The sequence below is a fragment of the Indicator indicator genome, chromosome 10 (assembly GCF_027791375.1).
Source record: "Indicator indicator isolate 239-I01 chromosome 10, UM_Iind_1.1, whole genome shotgun sequence".
In the NCBI taxonomy this organism is placed as follows: Eukaryota; Metazoa; Chordata; class Aves; order Piciformes; family Indicatoridae; genus Indicator; species Indicator indicator.
In genome coordinates this window covers 26,432,271-26,456,728 of record NC_072019.1, presented here as the reverse complement: position 1 = coordinate 26,456,728, position 24,458 = coordinate 26,432,271, and the positions used below count along the sequence as shown (strand labels likewise).

The 24,458-nt window shown below is 45.3% G+C and overlaps 1 protein-coding gene across 1 annotated transcript in view; it reads left to right on the top strand.

Annotated features, from left to right (window-relative positions):
* The window catches only part of DOCK7 (dedicator of cytokinesis 7), a 120,039-nt gene extending 96,893 nt beyond the window's left edge, over positions 1-23,146 (top strand). Inside the window, exons 36-51 of the mRNA XM_054384559.1 lie at positions 773-869; positions 2,158-2,292; positions 3,186-3,338; positions 4,316-4,474; positions 4,727-4,827; positions 5,733-5,925; positions 6,491-6,634; positions 7,591-7,722; positions 8,677-8,691; positions 14,077-14,211; positions 15,595-15,684; positions 16,981-17,217; positions 18,631-18,774; positions 19,627-19,733; positions 20,909-21,076; positions 23,104-23,146. Coding sequence (XP_054240534.1) covers positions 773-869; positions 2,158-2,292; positions 3,186-3,338; positions 4,316-4,474; positions 4,727-4,827; positions 5,733-5,925; positions 6,491-6,634; positions 7,591-7,722; positions 8,677-8,691; positions 14,077-14,211; positions 15,595-15,684; positions 16,981-17,217; positions 18,631-18,774; positions 19,627-19,733; positions 20,909-21,076; positions 23,104-23,146 — 2,053 coding nt within the window. The remainder of the gene's footprint in view (positions 1-772; positions 870-2,157; positions 2,293-3,185; positions 3,339-4,315; positions 4,475-4,726; positions 4,828-5,732; positions 5,926-6,490; positions 6,635-7,590; positions 7,723-8,676; positions 8,692-14,076; positions 14,212-15,594; positions 15,685-16,980; positions 17,218-18,630; positions 18,775-19,626; positions 19,734-20,908; positions 21,077-23,103) is intronic.
* The last annotated feature ends 1,312 nt before the right edge of the window (positions 23,147-24,458 follow it).

Here is a 24,458-nt window from a genome sequence, read left to right as displayed (position 1 = left end):
GATTTTGTCAGTTCCCGTGGTCACACTCCTGCTGTGATGTGGCCTGGCATGAGTCTGTCACAGATGGCACCTGTGGCAGGGCAGGCAGTAGCTGGGCTCTTTAAATATACTGCTGGATCTTGGCCACATGCAGCTCTTGCCACTGAGGTTAGGTGGTTGTTACTGAATTCCTGGAGCCACCAGTGTGAGTGGGTGTATGAACTTCCTAAGACTTTCCAGGAAAGTGAGTGCCTGGTGTATAACAGCAAAAATTTTCCAGTTTTCTTGGAGAGGAAGATATTCTTCAAGAGCTGTAATGTAGTGGAGCTTAAAAGGACAGAGATCACAGCCTCTGTGCTGCAGCCAGTGTAGCTGCACAGCTAGACCAGCTCGTGTAGCACCACCGTGTGTCCATAGCCTCTAACATAACCCCATATGTTCTGTTCCTGGTTGTGCTCTTGCATGCCTAACCATGCTACTAAATCAGTTCTGAGTTGGACTTGGATTCTAAACTGTTGTTGTGTTCTTGGGAGAGTAACCAAGTGTCAGAGAGCAGTGTGATCTCCCCTAGCATGGTGAACGTCGAGCCTGTGTAAGTTTGTGTGTGTCAAAGACTAAGCCTTCCTGTCCTCTTAATGGCTGCACTGAAGTATCCTCCCAGTGCTGTCCAGTAACAAATACATGAATTGTAACTGGGAGTTTCATGCTAATAAGAGAGTATTTTGGACTGGAAAATGTATTGGTATGCTGCTTAAACAGAAGGTCATTTTATTGCTTTCTTTTCTCTGATTAGATCAAGGGCAGAGATCGAACACGAGGCGCTGATCGATGGAAATCTGGCAACGGAAGCCAATCTGATTATTCTGGATACACTTGAGATAGTTGTACAGGTAAGGGTACTAAAGAAATAGGGATGTAATGGCATTGTGATCACCTGGCCAGGCAGCAGTTTGGTAAACAAAACCTTCTTGCCACCTCCTAACTGCCTGAATGCTGTCAGAACTGTTCTGCTCCTGTGCTGCAGCGGTAAGGTGGGGTGATGCCTCTCCTGATCCTCAGCCCAAGACAACCTGCTTAAAAATGTCAATACTTCCCTTCAGTCTTTTTGGAAGTTGTTCCCTTTTTCTAGTATAAGAAGCAGTTGTTCATAAAATTCAGTAATGAACTGTAAAAGTCTCCCAAGTCCTGCCATATTCCAACCAATTCCTCTGATTCCTTCCCAGTTCTGCCTCAAGTCATTAGGTGCAGGTACAAGTCAGCTTCCTGTACCTGTACTTCCCTTGCATGGTGCAGGAGAGCTTCCAGGCCCCTTGGTCTGTGTGCACAGCCCAGCCGTTTCCTCACTCCCCACAGGTGAGTTAGGACACATGGCAGCCTTGTCCCCTGCTTTCTGTGCAAATCATAGAATCACAGAACTGTTTCAGTTGGAAAAGACCTCTAAGATCAAGTCCAACTGTTGACCTAACATCACCATGGCCATTAACTCGTGTCTCAAAGTACCATGGCCACACATTTCTTGAGCACCTCCCGGGATGGTGACTCCACCACCTCCCTGGGCGGCCTGTTTCAGTGCCTGACCACTCTTGCAGGAAAGAATTTTTTCTTAATATCTGACTTAAACCTCCTCTGGTGTGACCTGAGGCCATTTCCTCTTGTCCTATCACTTGTTACTAGGGAGAAGAGACCAACCCCCACCTGGCTCCAACCTCTTTTCAGGTTGTTGAGAGAACCAGAAGGTCTCCAGCCTAAACAATCCCAGTTCCCTCAGCTGCTCCTCAAAAGATTTGTTCTCCAGACCCTTCCTCAGCTTTGTTGCCCTTCTCTGGATGCACTCCAGCACCTCACGGTTTTTCTTGTAGTGAGAGTTCCAAAACCAATCCCAGTATTTCAGGTGTGGCCTCACAATGTTGACTACAGGGCACAATCACTTTCCTGGTCCTGCTGGCCACTCTCTTGCTGATCCAGGCCTTTTTGACCACCTTAGCACACTGACATGTTCAGATGGCTGTTAGCCAAATGTCAACCAAAATGACACCACTAAATGGGTAATTTCTTCTTGCAAAGGGCCTTTCAGCAGAATTACTCTCACTTTGTGTCTCTCTCTCTCTTACAGACACACAAGCACACACAGGAGGTTAATTTTTGCTCATGCAACTCTTGGTTTACTTTTGCCTGCAGACTGTTTCAGTGACGGAGTCCAAGGAGAGTATCCTCGGTGGGGTGCTGAAAGTGCTTCTGCACAGCATGGCCTGCAACCAAAGTGCACTTTATCTCCAACACTGCTTCGCCACACAGAGGGCTTTGGTTTCAAAGGTGAATTCTCTGCAGATGCTATAATTATATCCTGAGATGCTATAATATATCCTGATGGAGGGTGGGACTCTTCTTCCTTTGCATTTGGGTCACTTCACAAAGCATTTATTGTTTTGTGCGGTATTGGTTTTCATAGAATTACAGAATTGTAGAACGGTTTGGGTTACAAAGGACCTTTAAAGGTTATCTAGTCAAATCCCTGCACCATGAGCAGGGATGTCTCCATCTAGATCAGGTTGCTCAGAGCCCCATTCAGCCTGACCTGAAATGGTTCCAGGGATGGGGCATCTACTGTACTCTTCCATTTTCAGGAAATGTGGTCTGGGGGTTGATAAAGCCTGCCTGGTTTTCATGATCAGTGCCTGTAGTTACACATTTTGAGGTTGAGGGCTGCATGCAAAGCTACAGTTCACACAGCCCACAGGTGTGATGTGGGTTCCTGCTGGCTGGTGGAAAGCAGGCAGAAGCACCTAACCAGTAGGAAACACAAAGCACAGGTGGAATTTAAGCTGTATAAATTAAACTTAGCATGAATTTGTTTTGCTGGGCCCGTAATTTAAACAACTTCCCAGCTTCTCTAGGTGTACTGAGAAAGACTCAAAGTTTTAAGCCTGAATTTTTGGAACTGATGTAAATTGGTCTAAGGTGTAGATGTTGCAGCAAGTGTATAGAGGTAGGTAAAATGAGTTGCCTTCCAGTGCTGCCAGTGAGGACTTTGCCTTACTGTTAAAAGTGAAGTGATTCAAATTAGCATCATTCTCCTCAAAACAGAGGGAATTGGACTTCTTTTGATGCCAGTGTGTGCTCATTGCTAAGGATTGCCCTGGCCTTTTGTCTGAGTGCTTGTTCCTGTCTTTCCAAGCACTGATTTTTCTCGTGTGCTGCTTTTCCAGTTCCCAGAGCTGCTGTTTGAAGAAGAGACTGAGCAGTGTGCAGATCTGTGCCTGAGGCTCCTGAGACACTGCAGCAGCAGTATCAGCACAATACGGTCACACGCGAGTGCCTCTCTCTACCTTCTGATGAGGCAGAACTTTGAGATTGGCAACGTGAGTATCCTGCTGCACTTCATAAGTTTATTACATGTACACTGGTTGGGAACTGCTGGATGGAGCTTGCTGTGGGACAGAAGCTGTTGGAGATGTTGCCATCAAAATGAGCATGACATGCAAAGGGAAAAGAAGCATCCACTGCAAGAGTTTCCAAACCTGTCAGTTTGGGAGGTTCACACACTCTTCAGAGTGGACAGCTTGCACTTGAGGGGCTGTTTGGAGGGTCTCCCCTTTGCCTTGCTTTCACACAGCTCTAGGTGAGAGCAGAAACAACAACACAGCCCTTACTGTGGCAGAGCTAGTACATGTGTCCTTTCTGAAAAGGCTGTGCTAGCAGAGGTGAGTTAGCAACGCTGGGATTTTGGTTTTGTGCAGATCTTGCCTCTAGTTTTGTCTTAGCTCAACTCGCCCACATGCACTTGAAGTTGTCAAACCAATTCCCAGCCTTAACTCTTCCAGCTGGCATTTTGCAGGAATATGTGTAGCTATGGATCACAGAGTGCTCCTCCAGGCATCTTTGTTTATGCTGCTTTGGTTACAGTACCCCACAATGAGTATCAGAACTGGAGGGACCCACTGGTTCTGGGCACAGGGACTGTTAGTGCACTGATAGCAGTGAGTTAAAAGTGACTCTAGTTTTTTAGGATAGATCAAAGCAAAAGGAACTGTCTGGAGTGAAGGCTGTAGCACAAGAGGGAGTTGAGCATCCTCCTTAGGGTATGTGAGAAGAGAACACACAGAAGAGGAGAAAACTGAAACTTCTGCAAGAGAACCCTCCCTTGGAGGTTGCTGTCATCAGATACGAAATTTAGCAGCACCAGAGGTTTGCTCTGAGACAGCCCTTCTCACAAAACTGGAGGGGTTTGTATCATATCTGTCAGGAGGTGGGGATAAAGACCAGAGAACTGATGCTGCAGCAGTCCATTGCAGTATCTTCATCTTGCAGGAATAACTTAACAATATCTCTGTTGCAGAACTTTGCCAGAGTGAAAATGCAGGTGACCATGTCTCTGTCATCCCTGGTGGGGACATCCCAGAACTTCAATGAAGAATTTTTGCGACGTTCCCTGAAGACCATACTTACATATGCTGAAGAGGATCTGGAACTTAGGGAGACAACATTTCCTGATCAGGTAAAAGAAACACCCCAAGAGAAGTAATGCTGTGCTTAAACCTCCATCCAGAGCTGGAATTTCCCTGAAGGAGGTACTGTTCTTTTGGTATTGGATTTTTTTTGGTGACCTGAGTACATAAGACCCAACTCCTTGTTTAATTCTGACAACAAAGTGCAAACATGCAAAGGTTCAGAGCAGCTGTGGTCCTAACGTAGCAACATGTAGCTTGATTCCCATTGCCAGTTCATTACAGCAGAGCATTCTTTACAGGTTCAGGATCTTGTGTTCAACCTCCATATGATCCTCTCTGACACAGTCAAAATGAAGGAGCACCAGGAAGATCCAGAGATGCTGATTGACCTGATGTACAGGTAGAGTTTCTGACCATTGCACCGTAGCGACAGTAGATGTCAGTGCTTCACGTCGTGTTTGAACACAGCTTCGTACCCACTCCACAGAGAACGTGGTACTGTGTGGCTGTGAGCTCTGGTTACTAGTATTTTATTAGCAATTACTTTATTTTAAACTTAATCCTCACATTTCACCTGAAAACCACACACCTACTTCCTGCTTGTTTTTGGAATCAGGTGTTGCACATTTGAGCTTGTTTTATGGAGCAGTTCCTGGTCTCAGTACTCATGGACTAGTATTTACCTATCTGTTGTATTTGAATGTGGTTTTGATAAGTTTTGTTTGGCATTTATGTAGCTTAACTTGGGCGAAAATAGTTTCTATTCCCCAGCAGTCTCTGACAATCTTATCCTCCACCTGAGCAAAGAATTCTACCTGCTTGCATCAGGGAAACCTTAAGGATCTTCCAGGACCTGTCTGCACAAAAGCCTTTTTGATGATAGTACATAACATGGTCTCCATATGCAAAAGATATTCCAGAGCCAGATTAAGATCCCAGCTACCAAACTGCATGGTTTTGTCTGCACAAATGGTCCTGAAGGCTTCGTGGAAGGCAGCAGAGGTTTTGTGATAGCAGCCAGGCAGGTCTGCTCTGATTGTCCCAGACCTTTGGCTAACTACCAGACTCCAGATGAAATAGGAGCTTTGGTGAAGAGCTTCAGCAGTCACCCATTAAAGCATTCTGCCATCAAGGGATAGCTGCAGTTGCTTGTCTTATTCAGAGATGGATAAAGTAATTTAGGGTAACTTTCCTTCCCTATGGGTTCTTACTTCATGCATTTCTAGATATCCCAGCACTTAAGATCAGTGTTATTTAAGCAGAAGTAACTTAAATACTGATGACAGAGGTTTTCTTTTCCATCAGGATTGCAAAGGGCTATCAGAACTCCCCTGACCTGCGCCTGACGTGGCTGCAGAACATGGCAGGAAAGCACTCTGAGAGGAGCAACCATGCTGAGTCAGCCCAGTGCCTGGTCCACTCTGCTGCCTTGGTGGCCGAATACCTAAGCATGCTGGAAGACCGAAAATACCTCCCTGTAGGGTGTGTTACATTTCAGGTGGGAATTGTCCTCTGTAATGTCTCATGGGGTTTTGTCATCTGCTGCTGAGGTGCAGAGCATCTCCACGTGGCAGGTGTCACTGTGCCTGTGTGCTCACACTGCACTATCTCAGGTTTTTTGGGAGCCTGCACTACAGCAGCTTCTGATTATGCTTGAAGACTGTCTTGGTTCCCCTAAGCCTTTACATCTGTAGCTGAATGGATCCAGTTCCTTCTGTTTCTCCATGTAAGTCGTGGGGTTTCAACCTCTTAGATCCACCCAGTCTCTTAGATCCAGCCAGTATGTAGTTGATGAAAGTGGTTCCTGTGACTGGCAGGGCATTACTGAGCAGAGCAAACCAGCACGTGCTTAGTTTTGAATGTGTAGGTTGTCCAGTCCAGTTAGCTTAACCATGTGCTGAAATACCATGCTGGTTCAGGAGATTAAATAAAAGGCACATGAAAGCTGCCTCTTGAAAAAAAATAGGATTTGGTTGAAGATCATCTGGCTTTCAAACTATTGAAAATGTTGAATGTTGTTTAAATTGAGTAAAAAATATTTCATCTATCTTATATCTCCTTAGAACATATCTTCCAATGTTTTGGAAGAGTCAGCAGTTTCTGATGATGTTGTATCACCAGATGAAGAAGGTATCTGTTCTGGAAAGTATTTCACAGAAGCTGGTCTGGTGGGACTGCTGGAACAGGCTGCAGCATCTTTCTCCATGGTAGAAGACTTTAATTTCTTTCTTTATCTTCTTCAGCAATTTTATGCTGCTGGGCAGCATGAAGAAAAATGTTTTCTCTGTGAGACTACATAATTCTACTGTAATCACTTCATTTGCATGGAGTGTTTGGAGTTTTAGTAGTTCAAGACAGCCCAGTTTGCCCTTTGGAGTAAAGTGGGCAAAGAATGGGAACTGGGATCAAGAGGCCTTTGTGTGTTTTTAATGTCTTTCACTTTAGCCGTGCACATCTGGGAATTCACAGTAGTCAAGGAAGGAAGAACCATTTTTCCTCATCATCATCATAAAAAGTGGGCTGAGGGCTTTGTGTGAGCAGTGTGTATGAGCTGCTAGGAAAGTGTCCATCAGAAACCAAGGAAAGCAAGGGAATTATTTCCTACAACATAATAGGAAGTATCATTCAGTGGTTTTAAGTACAAGCAGCACTAACTCCAGGGCAACGACCAAGACCACCTGAGGGCTGGCTAAGCCATGCAGTGCAGTCTCTGCCTACAATGGGTTGGATCCCCTCCATCCAAAGGAAACTTCATAAACCCCATCTCACGGAGTGCCAGAAGGGGATCCAGAAGTCCCTCAGGTTGAAGATACACTTAACTAGAACGAGCTGTCCTGTGCACTTAAGCTTCCAAATTCCCATAGATTTGGTTAGGATCTTATTTAGCTCATTGTGCCCTTGTGCATTTATCATCCAAAATATCCCAGCTTTAATTCCATTGATAATCTTATTTACTGGTAGCAATGTGTTAAGCAGTAGGCTCTTGATTTCAAGAGTAGCTGAGGATTTTGTTCTATCTGTGTGTAAGAAAAAATGCTGATTATATCAGAGTGGTATCTAAGCCACCTCTTTATTTTGCAGTTGTGTAATGGAATTGATGGCAGTATGTCTTAACTCTTGCTGTTGAATTGATGGAGCGATCTGATGGACCTTGTTTTTGTAGGCTGGCATGTATGAGGCCGTTAATGAGGTGTACAAAGTCCTTATTCCTATTCATGAAGCTAATAGAGATGCCAAGAAGCTATCTACTATTCATGGTAAACTCCAAGAAGCATTCAGCAAGATTGTTCATCAGGTAATGAATCGAATTTTCAACTGCAGTGTGAATTGTGAAGGAACTTCAAATGCTGAGTGCAAATAAAAAGTTCCCGTTAAGGAAAAACCATTTAAATCAGGTTACACAAGGACTGTCAAATGGTCACTAATAGGAGTTTCTCTCTGAACATTTAACATGAGAAACTTGAGAGCACATTCCAAGTTTCATTGTAACTTCAGAAGTATCCAAGGGTTAAAATTTCCAGCCATCTGTCAGTTTATCCTTTCAGATGTTATTTTAAACTGTTTTGCATGCTGGGGAAAAAACACAGAATCTTGCCTTTAGCCTGGTAGCTAATGTTCAGAAATGGTGGGGTTTGGTTTGTCTGTTTGTATGGTGGATAAGTTATTGAAGGAACCTTTCTAAACTTAGATGGTGAAAAACCCATCAGCTTAGGTGCTGAAATTTGATGAGACATCAGAAGTTTTCAACCCTTACAAAGATCAACAGAGCTCAGCTAAGCAGGAGATGAGTGCTTGGCAACTCTAAAGAGGCACCTTACCTTCCAGGAGAGGTCTGTATGGTTTATGCCCTGCTGTTGGGGCAGGCAAGGACTCAGCAGACACTCCTCCGGTACATACCAGTGCTGTTCCAAGCCTCCCACCCCATTGTGGTCATGGGTTGCTGGGTACCTTGTTTGTATGTGGGTGTTGTTACCCTTGTGCTGCCATCAGCTCCTCAGTAGATGTTGATTAGTGCATCGATTTAGTGCATCAATTTCCTGGGATCCAACTGAGGGTCTGGTGGTTTTACTCTGTGTTCTGGCATTAAATGAAGCAATGGAGGACTAGAGGTCCCTTAAGGGTTGGAGAAGGCCGTTAGAATGCATGATGACTTGTGATCATTGAAACCATTTCAAGTTGATGATACCTTACACTGATGGTCATGTTTGGGCCTTGAAACTTTTTTTTTTGTTTGGTTTTTATTACACAGAGTACTGGCTGGGAGGTAGGTAACTCCATTTTAGTTAGCAAAGAACACTAATAGAGTTTTCAGATGACTCACGCCAACGCTTGCCCACATGTGCTAGCTGTGGGTGTTTCTATTGCTGTCTGCTGTTAAAACAATTCATTAACCAAAGAAATACCAATAAAACCCATCGTGGTTGTAGCAGGAAAGTCTTCATAAGAAGCTGTAGGTAGTGCATGGATGCTGATGTGTTCCACTAATGAGGTTCTTCGGTGAATGAGCCACTGTACCATCACTAGTTTGTTTTGATAATTTGTTTATATTTCTTTTCATCAGCATTGACACAGAATATCATCATCTCTCCATACCATGTTTTCACCCCACCCCCAGGGGTCGATTTAAGCGATAATGCTCAGAGGTGCTGAACCAACAGCCCTGGTTTGCTGCGCCTGCAGACCATATCCCAGAGACCAGGCTGCTTCATCCTGTCCTGTTAAGAGCAATCTGTTGGTGACCTTGCTGGCAGTTCAGCTGGCAGTGAAACAGCTCTGTTGTGTTAACTGGAGCCATTTTTGCTGCTTTCATTTTTGTAGAGGTTGTTTGCTCCCATTCCTACAACACCCACCATGAGAACCACATGTTTGGATTAAAAATGGTCACAGCACAGTGAGTTGGGTAACTCAGGCCCTAGTCCAGGTGTCACAGTGGGTACATGAGAATCAAGAAGCCTCAGAAGACACTTTAAATGTTTTGTGAAGATGTTGCATTGTCTGCTTAGACTCCAGCTGTCCAGTTAATCTCTGCTTTTCTCTGAACCATGCAATTCAGTATGGACCATTTCACTCCAGGTTTCTACTACTGGAGAGCATTTTAGCCCACACTTCCCAAACTGGGACCAAGAACAAAGCTCTCTTCCATAGCATGACGCAAATAATTTGGGCTGATGATGTCTGAATGTCAGTTTTACTTTCATCCTAGCAAGAAATGAAACTCAGTAGCTTAAAAGTAACCCCTGACACTTAAGTGTCTAAGTCGTTTGCTTGTTCTTAAGAGAAGTCCCTCCAAATGAGGCAGCAACAGCAATCCAGAGTACACCTTCTCAGTGTGCAAACGGTACCTGTTCAATAGTTGACACCTGTGAAGGTCTGTGAGCATCTATTTTGATGAGTCTGCCCCTAAATCGACCCCTGAAGAAAATCCTGTCATTGGTTATGATTCTAACATCACCCAGTCATGTTTTACTGCATGGTAAAAGACACCCATGGTTTCAGTTCTCCTCTGTCATCGTGCTCCTTCATTGCCACACTTTTTCTGACCTTTGTGCTTTGTAGCTTTCAGATTGTTGCATGTTTTGCCCTTTTTTTCCCTGATTTTTAAATACTTCAATTGATGCTCACTCTTTTTTAATTTTAAAGTTTATTTGCTGCCAATTTGCTGCTTTTTTGTTTTTGTGGAATTTCCCTAATTAAATACTTTCTGTTTTCTCCTCTATCGCCCCTGGTTGCTGACCCTCCTCCCCACTCTTACTATTGTCTGTTGTGGTAAGTTCCTACTTGTGGAATTTTGGGTTTTTTCCCCTTTCTCTTTTTTTTTCCCTTCCCCTTTTTTGGTTTTGTTTTTTTTTTTTTTTTTTGTTCTACACTGTGGAACCCCCAATTCCACTTTACCAAAGAGCTATGCCAACATCAGGACCCCCCTTCAGGTCACAAAGAATGTAGTATTGCCAACTACGTGAGCTGGAGTGTCCCATGTCTGGCACCAAAACGTTTCTGAGATCTGTTTGAACAGATCAGGTGGTGGGTTTTTTTCTGCTTGTGTGTTTGTTCATTGAATAAATGTTGAATTAATTTCTTTTTCGTTTACTTTCCAGTTAGGAAAGTTGTTAGGAAAAATCTTTTCATGCTTTGCCATGAAGATTCAAAAGTGTGTTTTAAAGTATGCAGGGTGAGGTTGCCCTCAAATAGCAGGACTCTAGGAGTTGATACTTTAAAAAAAAAATCAAGCTTGTAATAGTTGGCAACACTGCAGATGACCTTGGGTTAAAACTGAGCAAGAAAGTAACAGTGCCCAGTGGTAAAAATAGCTGGATTTTGCATTCTGTGCAGTGTGTGTGGAAGAGTTGCTTTTAATCCTGCATCCCTCGGGCTGGCTCTGCCTTCAGGCAGCTGCTGCTGCGTTGGTCTTGGTGAAGAAAGCAGATGACCAATCCTCTCCTGCATCTGGTTTCTTCATATCTTGTTGGCAAAGCTTTTTGTGTCCGTGCAAGAGATAACCCTAAAACTTTATTCCCAGCAGTGTTGAAAGGTGTTTACCATGCATAATAACAAATCATGAACCTTCATAATCATGGTGGCTGTGATCTGCTCTGCCAGTTCTGTAATGGCTATTCAGTGTTCACCTTCATTCTCTTCTCCTCCCAAAGACCTATTATTTTTCATAAAATAATAGGAGATAAAATGCTTTTAATAATTCCTCCCTCATATCTGCATTTTTAGCTCTTTTCAGAAACAAGACCATGGAGTATTTTTAAGTTATTTGTTCTGTCTTCATGATTGTGATTAGATAGACTTTTGTTATTGGCTGAATTCCAAAGATCCTAGTGCAAAACCATCCCATCTTCTTCATGCCAGGCATGAAACTGAGCTCTTCTAATGCCAGGGGACTGGCAGCTACTGAATAGCAGTGTGAGGTACACCAGTAGGTGTCTGCTCTCCCCAAGGAGTTTGTTTCCATCCCCTTGCTTCCAGGTAGAGATCCCTCAACATGAGTCACATACATTTCTTGGCTGTTGGGTCCGTGGTTTTGCAGGGAGATGCTTCTCTCACATTAGGGGCTAACCAGTGTTCCTCACTGCTGGCTCTTCTCCTTGGCATCCTTATGATAACTGAGTTTCAGCACCTGGGTTTATGAGGAAAAACCAGTGCAGCTGGCCTTCATGACCACAGAATCATAGAATCACCTGGTTGGAAAAGACTTTAAGATTATTGAGTTCAACTGTAACCTAAGACTTCCCTGTACACAACCGTTAGACCCTAAGCACTTCATCCAGGTGTCTTTTAAACACCTCCAGGAACCAGGTCCTGCAAATGCTTCAATCCCTGAAAGGCACTCTCCCAAGTAGGTAGGAAAAAGCAAAAGGACAAGCTGGCACCTGCCCTGTGCCCATGGGTCAGGGCAGGATGCCACCAACTTCCATGTTTTTTGTTGCAGTTTCCCTTGGTCAGACATGATGCTACCTGGGGAAGAAGTTTGAGAAAGGAGTCCTGGAGTCACAGTCTTCTGCCTGTAACATTGAGACTGAATTGAAGAAAATAGCACAGGAAGAAAAAAATGAGGGTGACAGACACTGGATCAGGCTGCCCTGAGAGGTTGTAGAGTGTCCTTTTCTAGAGAGATTCCAAACCCACCTGATATTGTGATCCTGGGCAACCTGTTGTGGTTGACCCTGCTTTAGCAGGGGGGTTGGACTGGATGATCTCCAGAAGTCCCTTCTAACACTTACCATGCTGGGATTCTGTGAAGCTGGAAATGCTGAACATTGCAGAACCTTATCACGGGTAACATTGTCCATAGTGGTGGTTTGGAAAAGGTAGAGGTGAATAAATCAAGGGTTCAGTAGGCTGCTCATTCCTATATGGATCTAGCAGGATGGGACGAAGAGGGGGAGTCTAGGGAAATAGCTCCCAGGTGTTGCCAGGTGGTCCTCGTAATAAAACATTAATAGCTTTAGAGCTGAAGGCTGCACCCTAGGAGGTGTTTCTGAGGATGGCTGTGATGAATCCCTGTAGTCTGTGCTGGCAGGTGGAGCTGGATAAAAGTCCTCTTTGGAGAAGAGATGGATGCTCGGAGGAGGCAGGCAGGAGCACGGGTCCTAGTTGCTGCCCGCACCACATGAAGCATGTAGGCAGCTCTTGGTGCAGCAACTCGTTCTAAAGTCGGACATGTGTCTATACACTTCTGCCGGAGCACAGCTGTCCCTGTCCCACAGCAAAGACAGGATGTGGCCTCTGTCTGTTCAGCAAGGCTGCTGCTGGCTGTTGTCATTTCAGACTTCTCTTCCACTTCAAAGCTGGGCATCAGTGAGCGCTGACCTCCTGAAGGCGCTTGGGATGAGCAGCAGCCCTCACGCTACAGAAGGCAACTCCGTGCCTTGAGTGAGAGGAGCCAAGCCACACCTGGGCAGCTCTGGCATGACATCCCAGAGGTTCCTCCAGACCAGGAGAACACTTGGCCCTGCCTTTTCCAGTCTCGGAAGTTTGCCTGGGGACTTTTTTTTTTTTTCTTGTTAGTTTGGCTTATTTATCCTCTTTGCCTTCCATAGATGATGTTCATCAGCACAACAAGAGATCAGTTTTGCCATAGCAAAATACTAAAATTACCCAAAAAAGAGAGGTGCAGAGCAGGCAGGACATCTGTAAGTGCAGTTTGAAAGTGAACATTAGCCCAGTTTCAGAGACATTGAGTGTTCTAAACTGCATCACACTTTTTCAGGAGAGTAAAGGTGAACATTCAGAATTTCTTGCTGAAAGGCATTTCTGGTTTGTGCATGCAGTCTGAGTTGTTTTAACAAAATCCAAGGTGCCATTTCATTATTTTTTTTCAAAGCACTTTTTTTCTGCTCTCTCTGTTGTTGTTGCTGTTGTTACTTGTCCAGCAAAAATCTATCTTGTTTCTCTACTTTTGTTGCATTTCTGGGCCAAATTCACCACTGGCTGAAATGGAAGCAGGTACCTGATAGAGTGGCTTGCATCTGCTTTCACCAGGAGTGACTTTGGCCCGCTGTACTAGACATTAGCTACTAGAAGAGAACATAACATCTTCCAGTTGACATGCTCTTTAAAAAGCACTTGTGTGTGTGTGTGTGAACTGGACACTGACTTTGGCCCAATCCTGCAACTACTCAAGAATGGATTATGGGGGCTCTGGTGTGGGTAATTTTCAGGGGTGTCTGTGTGCAATGTCACCCCTGCCAGCAACTGGACCTTACTGTGCCTGTGCCTGCAGGCCATGGAGCAGGCTAAGGGGTGTCTGCACAGGGTCTGGAGAGCCTGAAATAATTACCCAAACAAAGAGACTTGCCTTTGACTGTTCCTCAGAGACATCCAACACTCCCAGACTCCTCCTGGGGTGGGAAAAGCGATTGCAGGGTTGGGCTAATGGTCATAACTGATCCATAAAATTTCATGTGAGTTTATAATTTCCTTGTGGTGTTTGCTGCTAAATGCATTCATGCTGAGTTCCAGGTGTGTTTTGTCTTTCCCTTCTTTCTTCCTTTCTTCCTTTCTTTTCTTCTATTTTTTTCCCGTGTAGTTTAATTTCTTTTTTTTTTTTTTATTTTGCATACATTGAGGAGCCTGCCTGCAGCCATGCTTGGGGGTACACATATCTCCACACTGAAATAACCTCTTGTTTCTCCAAACTTAGGATGGAAAGAGGATGTTTGGTACCTACTTCCGAGTTGGTTTTTATGGAACGAAGTTTGGAGACCTGGATGAGCAAGAGTTTGTTTACAAGGAGCCTGCAATAACAAAGTTAGCTGAAATTTCCCATAGGCTGGAGGTGAGATGCTTGTGGCTGACCTCAAACTGTCTGTGAGTCACAGCTTAACTATTTTACATCAGTTACTGAAGAGTTGTGCTGTTATAACACCCAAAGTGATGGAAATTGAAAACCAGCACTCTGCCTCATGGAGACTAAGAGAAACAGACACTTGGCTAAGCAGTTTGCAGAGCCCCATGCAGTGACCCAGGGCTGGGCCTGATGTCCCCTGTCCTCTTGCCAGTGCCACTTCTGCAAGAGGCAGAAGGCATGCAGAGAGAGGAGTCCCACAGGTTTTCCCTGATCTGTCAGCAAGAGCTGCAGATCTGCTATGATAATTGCAGAGTTTGTGGCCTATCATCCTGTGTTTGCATTTCTCTTCAGCTGATTGGAGCAAATGGGATGACCTGGCCTTGAAAAAAAGATCTCCCTTTCAGAAAGTATTGCATTTTGCTGTCATTTTGTGGCCTTCACATCATGTTCCTCTACATGTAGAGATTGTGCCCTCTGAGGTGGCTGAATTTCAGAGCCCCTGAGGTCTGAAACTAAGAGTGGATTATGGGGGCTCTGAAATTCTGGGGACGTCACAGGTCTGAAGTTTGTTTCAGCCATGAACAAGGAAAGACAGCTCCAGTCTAACAGGGACTTGGGTGCAGCTCCAGGTACCACCCAGTGATCATCTGCACCATGTAAAATGGTTAGTGTGGCCTGGGTTTGTGCCAACTAACCTGTGTCTAGACAACGTCCTAGCACAGCCTGGGGGCGTGATGAGTCAGAGAATGTTCCCAGTAAGCACTGTGCACAAGAGGAGGCCATCCTCAGTTGGAGAGGAAGAGCACTTAGCTCTGGGCTGTGCCATGCTCCTGGTTGGTGGGGCCAGAGGGCAGACCTGGCCCTGTTTTGTTTGCTGGAATGGATCTGATTCAGGTTGTTGCTCCCAGCAGCTCAGCTGCTGTCACGTTGTTGCACTGAAAGCAGCGGCGTTCTTTGAAACAGAGTCCAGAATCCAGCCATTCACCCAGCCCAGCACAGCTGTGCTCTGATGGAGCTCCTGATTTCCAGCAGATACCATACTGGCCCCAGCATTCAGCTGAGCTCACAGACATACACTGAGCTCAGAGGGCTTGCTCAGAGCCATGCAGCATGTGCAGGCAGTTGGAAGGCTCTCGAGTTGTCCTGCCTTCCAGGGCATCAGGCTTGTTTCCTGTTGCCCCTGAAATGCAGCTGATTTAATTCTCCTGGGTTCAGCAGATCACGTTCAGCAGATCACATTCAGCCCCAGCACAGCTACTGTTGAAGGCATGTGGAGCATCACCTCCCCTGAATATGCCTTTGTCTCTCCAGCCCCCATCTCCCATGGCTGCGTTTGATGTCTCCTTTCAATGCATTTGCTCTCAATTGTAGGGGTTTTATGGAGAGCGGTTTGGTGAAGATGTGCTGGAAGTGATTAAGGATTCAAACCCTGTGGACAAATGTAAACTAGATCCTAACAAGGTAAGAACACAAGTGCAGGTTTAGAGGTAGAACAGGTCCTGAATGTATGCAAACGAAACAGGACAAATCCTGCCCTGAATTTCACCAAGTAGAAAGTGAAATCCATCTCTTGTGACTGCTTGGGATGAGAACTGGGAAAAATCGTCAAAGAATGCACAATTGCCATTTCATTCCCAAAAGGAAGCAGAGATCCAGGCTGCTTTTGCCTCTCTCTGTGGTACCCACTGAGTGCAAGAGAGAAAGGGAATTTGCCATTTTGTCATTCTGATGCCATGTCCTTTAAGCATAGCAGGAATAACAGGAGCATGCCAAGGAAACAAGACAGGGCATTATCTGCACGGGAAGGAAGGAAAGGCTTCATGAAGTTCAACAAGGGCAAGTGTAGAGTCCTGCACCTGGGGATCGATAAACCCCTGCACCGGTACAGGTGAGGGATGACCTACTGGAAAGCAGTTCTGTGAAGAAGGACCTGGGAATGCCAAGGGAAGTTCTCTTCCCCCTCTACTCTTCTCCAGTAAGGCCACACTTGGAATATTATGTCCAGTTCTAGGCTCCCCAGTTCAAGAGGGACAGGAAACTACTGAACAGAGTCCAGTGGAGGGCACAAAAAAAGACCAGGAGAGCAGAGCATCTCTGTGAGGAGAAAAGGCTGAGAGACCTGGGGCTCTTTAGCCTGGAAAAGAAGGCTGAGAGGGGATCATATCAATGCTGATCAGTACCTGAAGTGTAGAGGTCATTAGGATAGGCCTGGGCTCTTTTCAGTGGTACTCAGTGATAGGACAAGGGGCAACAGGTACAAACTAGAACACAGGAAGTTTCACTTGAACTTAAGGAAAAACTTCTTTACTTTGAGGGGGACAGAGCCCTGGGCAGGCTGCCCAGAGGGGTTGTGCAGTCTCCTCTGGAGGGATTCCAAACGTGCCTGGACATTGTGATCCTGGGCAAGCTGCTGTGGGTGACCCTACTTTAGCAGGGGGGTTGGACTGGATGATTCCCAGAGGTCCCTTCCAACCCCCACCATGCCAGGATTCTGTGATATGAAGAGCATGAGAGGCAAGGGACAATGAGATGTATTTTATCCAGTCCAGGAACTGCTGAACAGCTACCATCACCCTTAGTCCCTGTCAACGTGAGTGTGATTTTTCTGAGTAAAAGCAAAATCCAGTCCCAGTTCTTCCGGAGGTGGCTTCAGGGGGGAAGAGAGCAAGCTGCTAGAAAGCGCTGCTAAAAAGCAGGAGCCAGCTCTTGTCTTCTGTCCCTGTCCCTCACCATGCACTCCTGGGTTGCTTCCTGCAGGCCTACATCCAGATCACCTACGTGGAGCCCTACTTTGACACGTATGAGATGAAGGACAGGATCACTTACTTTGACAAGAACTACAACCTGCGGCGCTTCATGTACTGCACGCCCTTCACGCTGGACGGCCGCGCGCACGGCGAGCTGCACGAGCAGTTCAAGCGCAAAACCATCCTCACCACCTCCCACGCCTTCCCCTACATCAAAACCAGGATCAACGTCATTCACAAAGAGGAGGTGAGGAGGGTGCTCCCTGGGGCCTTCCTCTGCTTGAAGGGAAATGTTAGACAAGACCGAGGCAGGTGGATGGTGCTGAAATTCCTGCTCTCTACAGCTACCTGAAAAGAGGTTGTAATGAGGTGGTGGTCGGTCTCTTCTCTCAAGTAACTAATGAGAGGAAATAGCCTCAGGTTGCACCAGGGGAGGTTTAAGTAGAATGTTAGGAAACATTTCTTTACTGCAAGAGTGGTCAAGCATTGGAACAGGCTGCCCAGGCAGGTTGTGGAGTCACCATCCCTGGAGGCATGCAAAAAACGTGTAGACGTGGTGCTTCAGGACATGGTTTAGTGGTCATGGTGGTGTTGGGTTGATGGTTGGATTTGATGCTCCTAGAGGTCTTTTCCAACCTTAATGATTCTGTGATTCTGTAATGTGCTATTGTATGTGTAATTAAACATGACGGCTGTGTCCCTTCACATTGTCACATTAACATAGATGCAACCTTCTGGCCACCATCCCACAGCCCATCACTAGCTACCTTTCCCCTCTCTGTTAAACATGCAAAAACTTGGCAGAGAGCAAGAGAAGGCAGTGCTGTCATGAGCTGCTCTGATTGCTCACAGCAGGGCTTCTGCATGAGACTCATTCATCTTAGGGCCACAATGATGATCCAAGGGCTGGAGCACCTCTGCTGTTAGGACAGGCTGAAGGAGCTGGGGTTGTTCAGCCTAGAGAAGACTCCATGGGGACTTTAGAGCTGCCTTCCAATACCTGAAGAGATCCTACAGGAAGGCTGCAGAGGGACTTTTCATAAGGGTGTCTAGAGACAGGAGAAGGGGGAATGGTTTTAAGGCAAGAGAGAGTAGGTTTAGACTGGATCTTAGGAAGAAGCTCTTCAGTACGAGGGTGGTAGGGCTCTGTAACAGGCTGCTCAGGGAGGCCCCAGGCCAGTGGGGTCCTGAGTCTTTATGGAGAGATTTATCTCATCACTGTAGTTTTTCAAGGGTAAGTAGGAACTGATAGGGTAGTGGGACACCCAAATGCTTAAGCACTGACCTAGTGCTGTAAGCCTGGGCTGTAGGTTGGAGTGACTGCAAAGGGCATGTGTCTACCCACTCAGAAGCAAGATCATAAAGTTCTTCAGTACACAGATGTATGGAAACGTTTAAAAATCAATCTTCTCTTGGTATTCCTAAACCAAGACTGAGACGTTCTGTTTCTGTCCAGACTGTCGGTTCTCTTGGTCTCTCCCACTTCAGTGTGCCACCCCAAAGGGACCTTAGTGTTTCTGGAAGTCTGTATCTGCTTGGTAGTCTCAACCCTAACAAATAGTAGTCTTAGATAATGGTTGCACTTGATGATCTTAAAAGTCTTTTCCAACCAAAACGATTCTATGGTTTTAAATGTCCTCTGTTCTGGCTGCTTGCTTAGATCATTTTGACTCCCATTGAAGTTGCTATAGAGGACATGCAGAAGAAAACACAGGAATTAGCTTTTGCAACCCACCAAGACCCTGCAGACCCAAAGATGCTGCAAATGGTGCTGCAAGGATCAGTAGGTACCACAGTAAATCAGGTGAGGATCACTGGCTTGAGTTTCAGACCCTGGGGTAGGACATACATCACTCAGTGCTGGGGATGCTCAGTGTTGGACTTTACTTCTAAGTTATCTTCGATTTTTTAGCCCATTCAGTCTATGGAATGTGTTTAAAGGCACTGGTAGCTCTAGACCAGCAGCTCTTAGTGACTTTGCTATTTGAGTAGGAGTCCTGAAAATGCGGTGAAGAGCTGGAAGGTGTCTGAGAAGAGACAACCCTCTCTCAGAACCTACTCCTTCCTGGCATTCACTGATGTTTCTGCCTGCTTCTCCTTCTTCCTTATGAGTTTCTTTACTTTCCCTTTAGATAGCCAGGCCCTGCTGGGTGGAAGTAGGATTGTGTCCTGTTGTTGTTTTTGAACAAAATGGAAAGCAAAGCTAATGAATGGAAGAAAATTGAGGAAAAACTGAGGGAGTATGAGTAAACCTCTACTAATGGACAAGCTGGAAAAAGAAAATCAGCTGGAATGTCAAGTTCTGGGTTGAGTTTGCAATGCTGGCAAACGCTTCCTTGGTTCCATCTGCATTGTTTAAACTTTGTCTTAGTTGAGAGTTGAGCAAACTCTGTCAGGAGTCCTTATAAGAGAAAACAAATGTAGAATCTGTCCATTTTCTCACACTGTTTTCCAAAAGCAGAGCTTTATTTAAAACAAAAAGAAGGCTTAAAAGAGCTGCAGTTGTCACCACGTTTGGTGATAGATGCCAGATTTGCCAGCTGCAGTTCTTCAGGATGCATTCATGTTGCATTTTATGAATGTTTCTATGTGCAAGAAGCGATTGGCTATGACAGAGGGTTCTGGAAAACCTGCTTTTTCTCTTCTGCTCCTAAAGGGACCATTAGAAGTTGCACAAGTCTTCTTATCTGAAATACCCAATGACCCAAAGCTCTTCAGGCATCATAACAAGCTACGACTCTGTTTCAAAGACTTCACGAAAAGGTATGGAGTATTGTCTTCAAGCTGCCTGCCAGATGCTACCACATCAGGCAGGAGCATGTACAGTAACACAGGGGCTATCTGGAGAGAGGGGTATTCAGGTTCTACCTCCATCTGTCCAGTTTCCATATGCAGCTGTGTTCCTCAGCTGCCCAGTTTGTTCCCTGCTTCTCTGGTGCTGCTGGTCCATGACTTAAGGGGATGAAGTCGTTTGGCTTTGCTCTTTCTTAGGAAGGAATTGGTGATCACAGCAAACACAACTGGCCATGCTGGCACAAATGAACTCACAGCTTGGCAGGGTCAGGAGGAACTTCTGAACTGGCCAGGAGATTTAATTTTCTTCTGAAGTTAATTTCTCCACACAAAGTGGAAGCATGCTGGCAGAATTCTCTGGAGAAATGTGCTGGCTGCCCTGCTTTTCTCTTCAGCAGTGCAAGCTGCATTCTCAGTCCAGCGTCTTTTGCAAGGACCAAGGAGTAATTGAAATAAAAATGTTCCAAGTAAATAGATCCAGTGGCAATGTAATTTTCCCATATGTGATAAATGGCGTTGATGACACACTTCTGTTCATACCCTTTGTTTAACTTACATCTTCACAAGTAGGAATGTTCCTGATGAAAATTTGGGATGTGGTTGAGGCCCCATCCCTGGAGATGTGCAAGATCAGACTTGATGTGGTGCTGGGCAGCCTGATCTACTTGGAGGTGCCCCTGCTGACTTGCAGGGGGATTGGATAAGATGACCTTTAAGGGTCACTTCCAACCCAGTGCCATCTGTGAATCTGTGAACATATCAGTCTGCTATTTATTAATCTTTCCTGAGGAAAGCAGTAGATCTGTCCACCTTTAAATCTTCTTGGCTTGGAAGAGGCTATGGGGAGATCAGTTTATGATTTCTCTTCAGAGAGGATAAACATAACTGGAAAGTAAATTAAAATAACAAAAGAGTTGTCACTCTGGAAGTGAAATGGAAATTGGAAATACAACCACCTCTCCTTTCTCCATGGACACCAAGTGGTTTAACTGAGCCTTCATTACCCAAAAGACAAGAGAGAGCAAGACATTCTGTGTCATCCCAGAGCCACAGAATGAATGCTGGTGTACTACTAGATTAACAAGCCTGTAGCAAGCAGACCCTTTCTTATGTGCCCAAGTTTCACACAGGCCTTTCTTTGCTAGATGTGAAGATGCCCTGCGCAAGAACAAGAGCCTGATCGGTCCGGACCAGAAGGAGTACCAGCGCGAACTCGAGAGGAATTACCACCGGCTAAAGGAAGCCCTCCAGCCTTTGATAAACAGAAAGATCCCTCAGTTGTATAAGGCAGTGCTGCCAGTCACTTGCCACAGGTGGATATTTGATTTTACTCTTTCAACAGAGATAAAGAGGGTGTAAAACTGGGGTCTGATCTGCCCGGTGAACCTGTGACATCTATTTGTTTTCAATTTGTTTTGAGTCCATCCCTTTCCCCTTCTGTCCTGATTTCAGAGCACATCCCCTTCCCAGCAGTTATGGTAGGTGGTGTTCGCAGTGGTTCCTTTTATCCCTGATCTTTTTTTTTTTTCATTCTATGTCCCATTCTTTGTAGATTAAAAAACACCTTCACTGTGGCAGGAGTTTGAAACTTGTTTCTTCCCAGCGAAGCTGGCATGAGAAGCTCTAGGGGCAGGCAGGGTAGAAAAACAGTTGATGTCTTCCATGCTGGAAGACCAATAAATTGATGTCTGGGCTTTATGTTTGTTTGCAATGAGACTGAACATAAAAAACCCCACTGGGGATGTGTGTGAAGCAGGTCAGAGCCTGTAGCACCAGCTGTGGCTGAGCAGAGGGACTTTGTTCTAACAGAGCTTCTAGAACAGAGGCAGAAGTCTTGCCAGTAGGTACTCTCCACCTTATCTTTGGCTTGGCAGCCTTGGCAGCAAGGTAGAATAACTCAGTCCAGCAAAACTGCACTGCCCTGGCATCATGGTCCCACACCAGTGTGGGGAGGGGGTGTTTCTGGAAGTACTTTGATAGCACTGAGTGCTTTTTTGACAGCAGGGCCTGGAAGAGAATTGAGCGAATGTGGCCTTCAGCTCATGTCCGTACTGCTGGTTTAGAAAACAGCCCTGGGTTTGAGCCTCTCCTCGTGCAAGGGCAGTTCAGAGGCAAAGAGGAATGAGGAATATTAAAAATGTTGTGAAAATAGAATGTTGGCAAAATTTTGTTCTAAAAAGAGCAAGACTTTGTGCTGGATGAGAAGGAAATGAGTGTTCCCAACTCATATAGCAGAGCTTACTGATGTTTCCCTACCTGTATTTGATGTGGTGTTCTGCCTGCTGAGCACTGCGGAAAGGTGACCTTCCCTCATTACCCAGGCTCATGATGCTTTAAGCTCTCCCCAGGTCATGTACAGTGTGCTCACTGTTCTCTGCTGGAGTCATCTCTTGCTGGTTGGGGATGGTGGGAAGACCAGTGCTGTCCTCCCCACCCAGGTGGGACCCTCACCAGCCCTTTTGTTGTTGTTTTTTTTTTGTCTAATCATGTAAAATTGGTTTTTTTGTCTAATCATGTGAAATTGAGCCTGCGCAGGGAGTGCAATCCAGACAAATTCCACTTAGAGATTTATTTGAAAGACTTAAATAAGTTTTAGTTGTGCAGATGGTTTGTGCTGCTTCTCTGGATACACATGAATTAAATTTGCTGTCAGCTTTCATCTCAGTAAAACTTGGGCAGTTGAGTGATCCCAGATACAGACCCCAAGCCAGTTCATTGGAAAACAATTGGTTCGTGTCAGTGGGCTCAGTTTTTGTAGTAGCCAGCTGTAGAAAACACTGGAAATCAAATAGCAGAATCATTTCTCTGATGACGCTCCTTTGGAGTGAGTCCAGAGGAGGGCCACGAGGATGATCCAAGTACTGGAACACCTCTGCTATGAGGAGGAGGAGGGAGCTGAGGGAGCTGGGGTTGTTCAGCCTGAAGAATAGAAGACTCCAGGGGGACCTTAGAGCTTCCTTCCAGTACCTGAAGGGATTCTACAGGAAGACTGGGGAGAGACTTTTCCTAAGGGTGTCTGGCCAAGGAGGAATAGTTTGAAGCTGAGGGAGAGCAGCTTTAGACTGGATCTTAGGAAGAAGTTCTTCAGTACAATGGTGGTGAGGTTCTGGAACAGGTTGCCCTAGAGTGGTTGTGGATGCATTCTGCCTGGAGGTGTTCAAGGCCAGGCAAGATGAGGCCTTGAGCAGCCAAGTCTAGTTGAGAGGCATCCCTGCCCATGGCAGGGGGTTTGGAGTAGGTGATCTCTCAGGTTCCTTCCAGCCTAAGCCATTCTGTGATTCATGATTCTGTGATTCATCATGGAAAATGTAAGCTCATCATTGTATTTTCTCTCCCTCAGAGACTCCTTCAGCAGGATGAGCCTTCGCAAAATGGATATCTAAGCGAGTTAAAAACCAAAATTAAAAAAAAGAGCACTTAAAATTAAGGGTTTTGAAAAGAAAGAGCCTTGTTATCAGCGCTGGGAATCAAAGAAGTTTTATTGTGAAATAAAACTGGGACTTCATCCTGGACATCCCACACACCTCTTCCTCCATCAAAGTGTTCAGTGGCCAAAAAAACAAAAACAAAAAACAAAAACCAACCAACAAACAAAAATCATTCTGAATTGTCAAATGTAGACTTATCAATGTTTGAAAAAGAAAAATCATGGCAGTGGTATCCAGAGTATTGGTGATAAGCTGTAAACATACCTGGTTTTTAAGGCATTTTTATGACTCAAAGGTACACTAAACGCATTTACCTTTATTTATAGCATTACCTAATGTTAAATTTTATTTACTTTTAGTTCATATATTTAATTTATATTAGGACCATAGGCAAAAAAAATGCATTTTTGGAAGTTTTTAATGTAGTGATGATGGTTATTTTGATGGTACTATTAAATATGTGAATGTTTACACTTTAACTCCCTGTGCCTTGGACTTCAGAGCTCACCATGCCTGGGAAAAAGGTTCAGAGGAAGGTAAGTCTTACAGTCACACTTCTTAACCAAGTGGTGATGATTTTTATTGTCCCCATCCTTTGTCCTTTGTAACTCTGAGTACAAGTTGCTGCAAAGAAAAATAATTCCCTCTGTAGCCATCAGAAGAGTGGAGGCACAGCTTGGGACTGCTTTACCTCCTGTGCCAGTGGTGTTTCAGCATGACTTCTGGAGCAGGGTTGCGGGGTGGGGACATTTCTTTACTTTGAGGGTGGCAAAGCATTGGAACAGGATGCCCAGAGAGGTTGTGGAGTCTCCATCTCTGGAGGCATTCAAAAGGGAGGTGATTCTCCCCCTCTACTCTTCTCTCATGAGGCCCCACCTGGAGTACTGCATCAAGTTCTGGTGCCCCCAGCATAAGAGAGACATTGAACTGCTGGAGCAGGTCCAGAGGAGGGCTGTGAAGATGATCAGAGAACCTCTCCTGTGGGCACAGACTGTGGGAGTTGTGGGCTGTTCAACCTGGAGAAAAATCTTTGGGAAGGCCTTAGAGCAGCCTTCCAGTACCTGAAAAGGGCCTGCAGGAAAGTTGGGAAGGGACTTTTTACAAGGGTTTGTTGTGATAGGATGAGACAAAAAGGACTGAAGTTTGAGGAGGGCAGATTTAGACGGGAGATTAGGAAGAAATCTTTACAGTAAGGGTGGTGAGACACTGGAACAGGCTGCCAGGGAGATTGTGGATGTCCCCTCCCTGGAGTTGCTGAGGGTCAGGT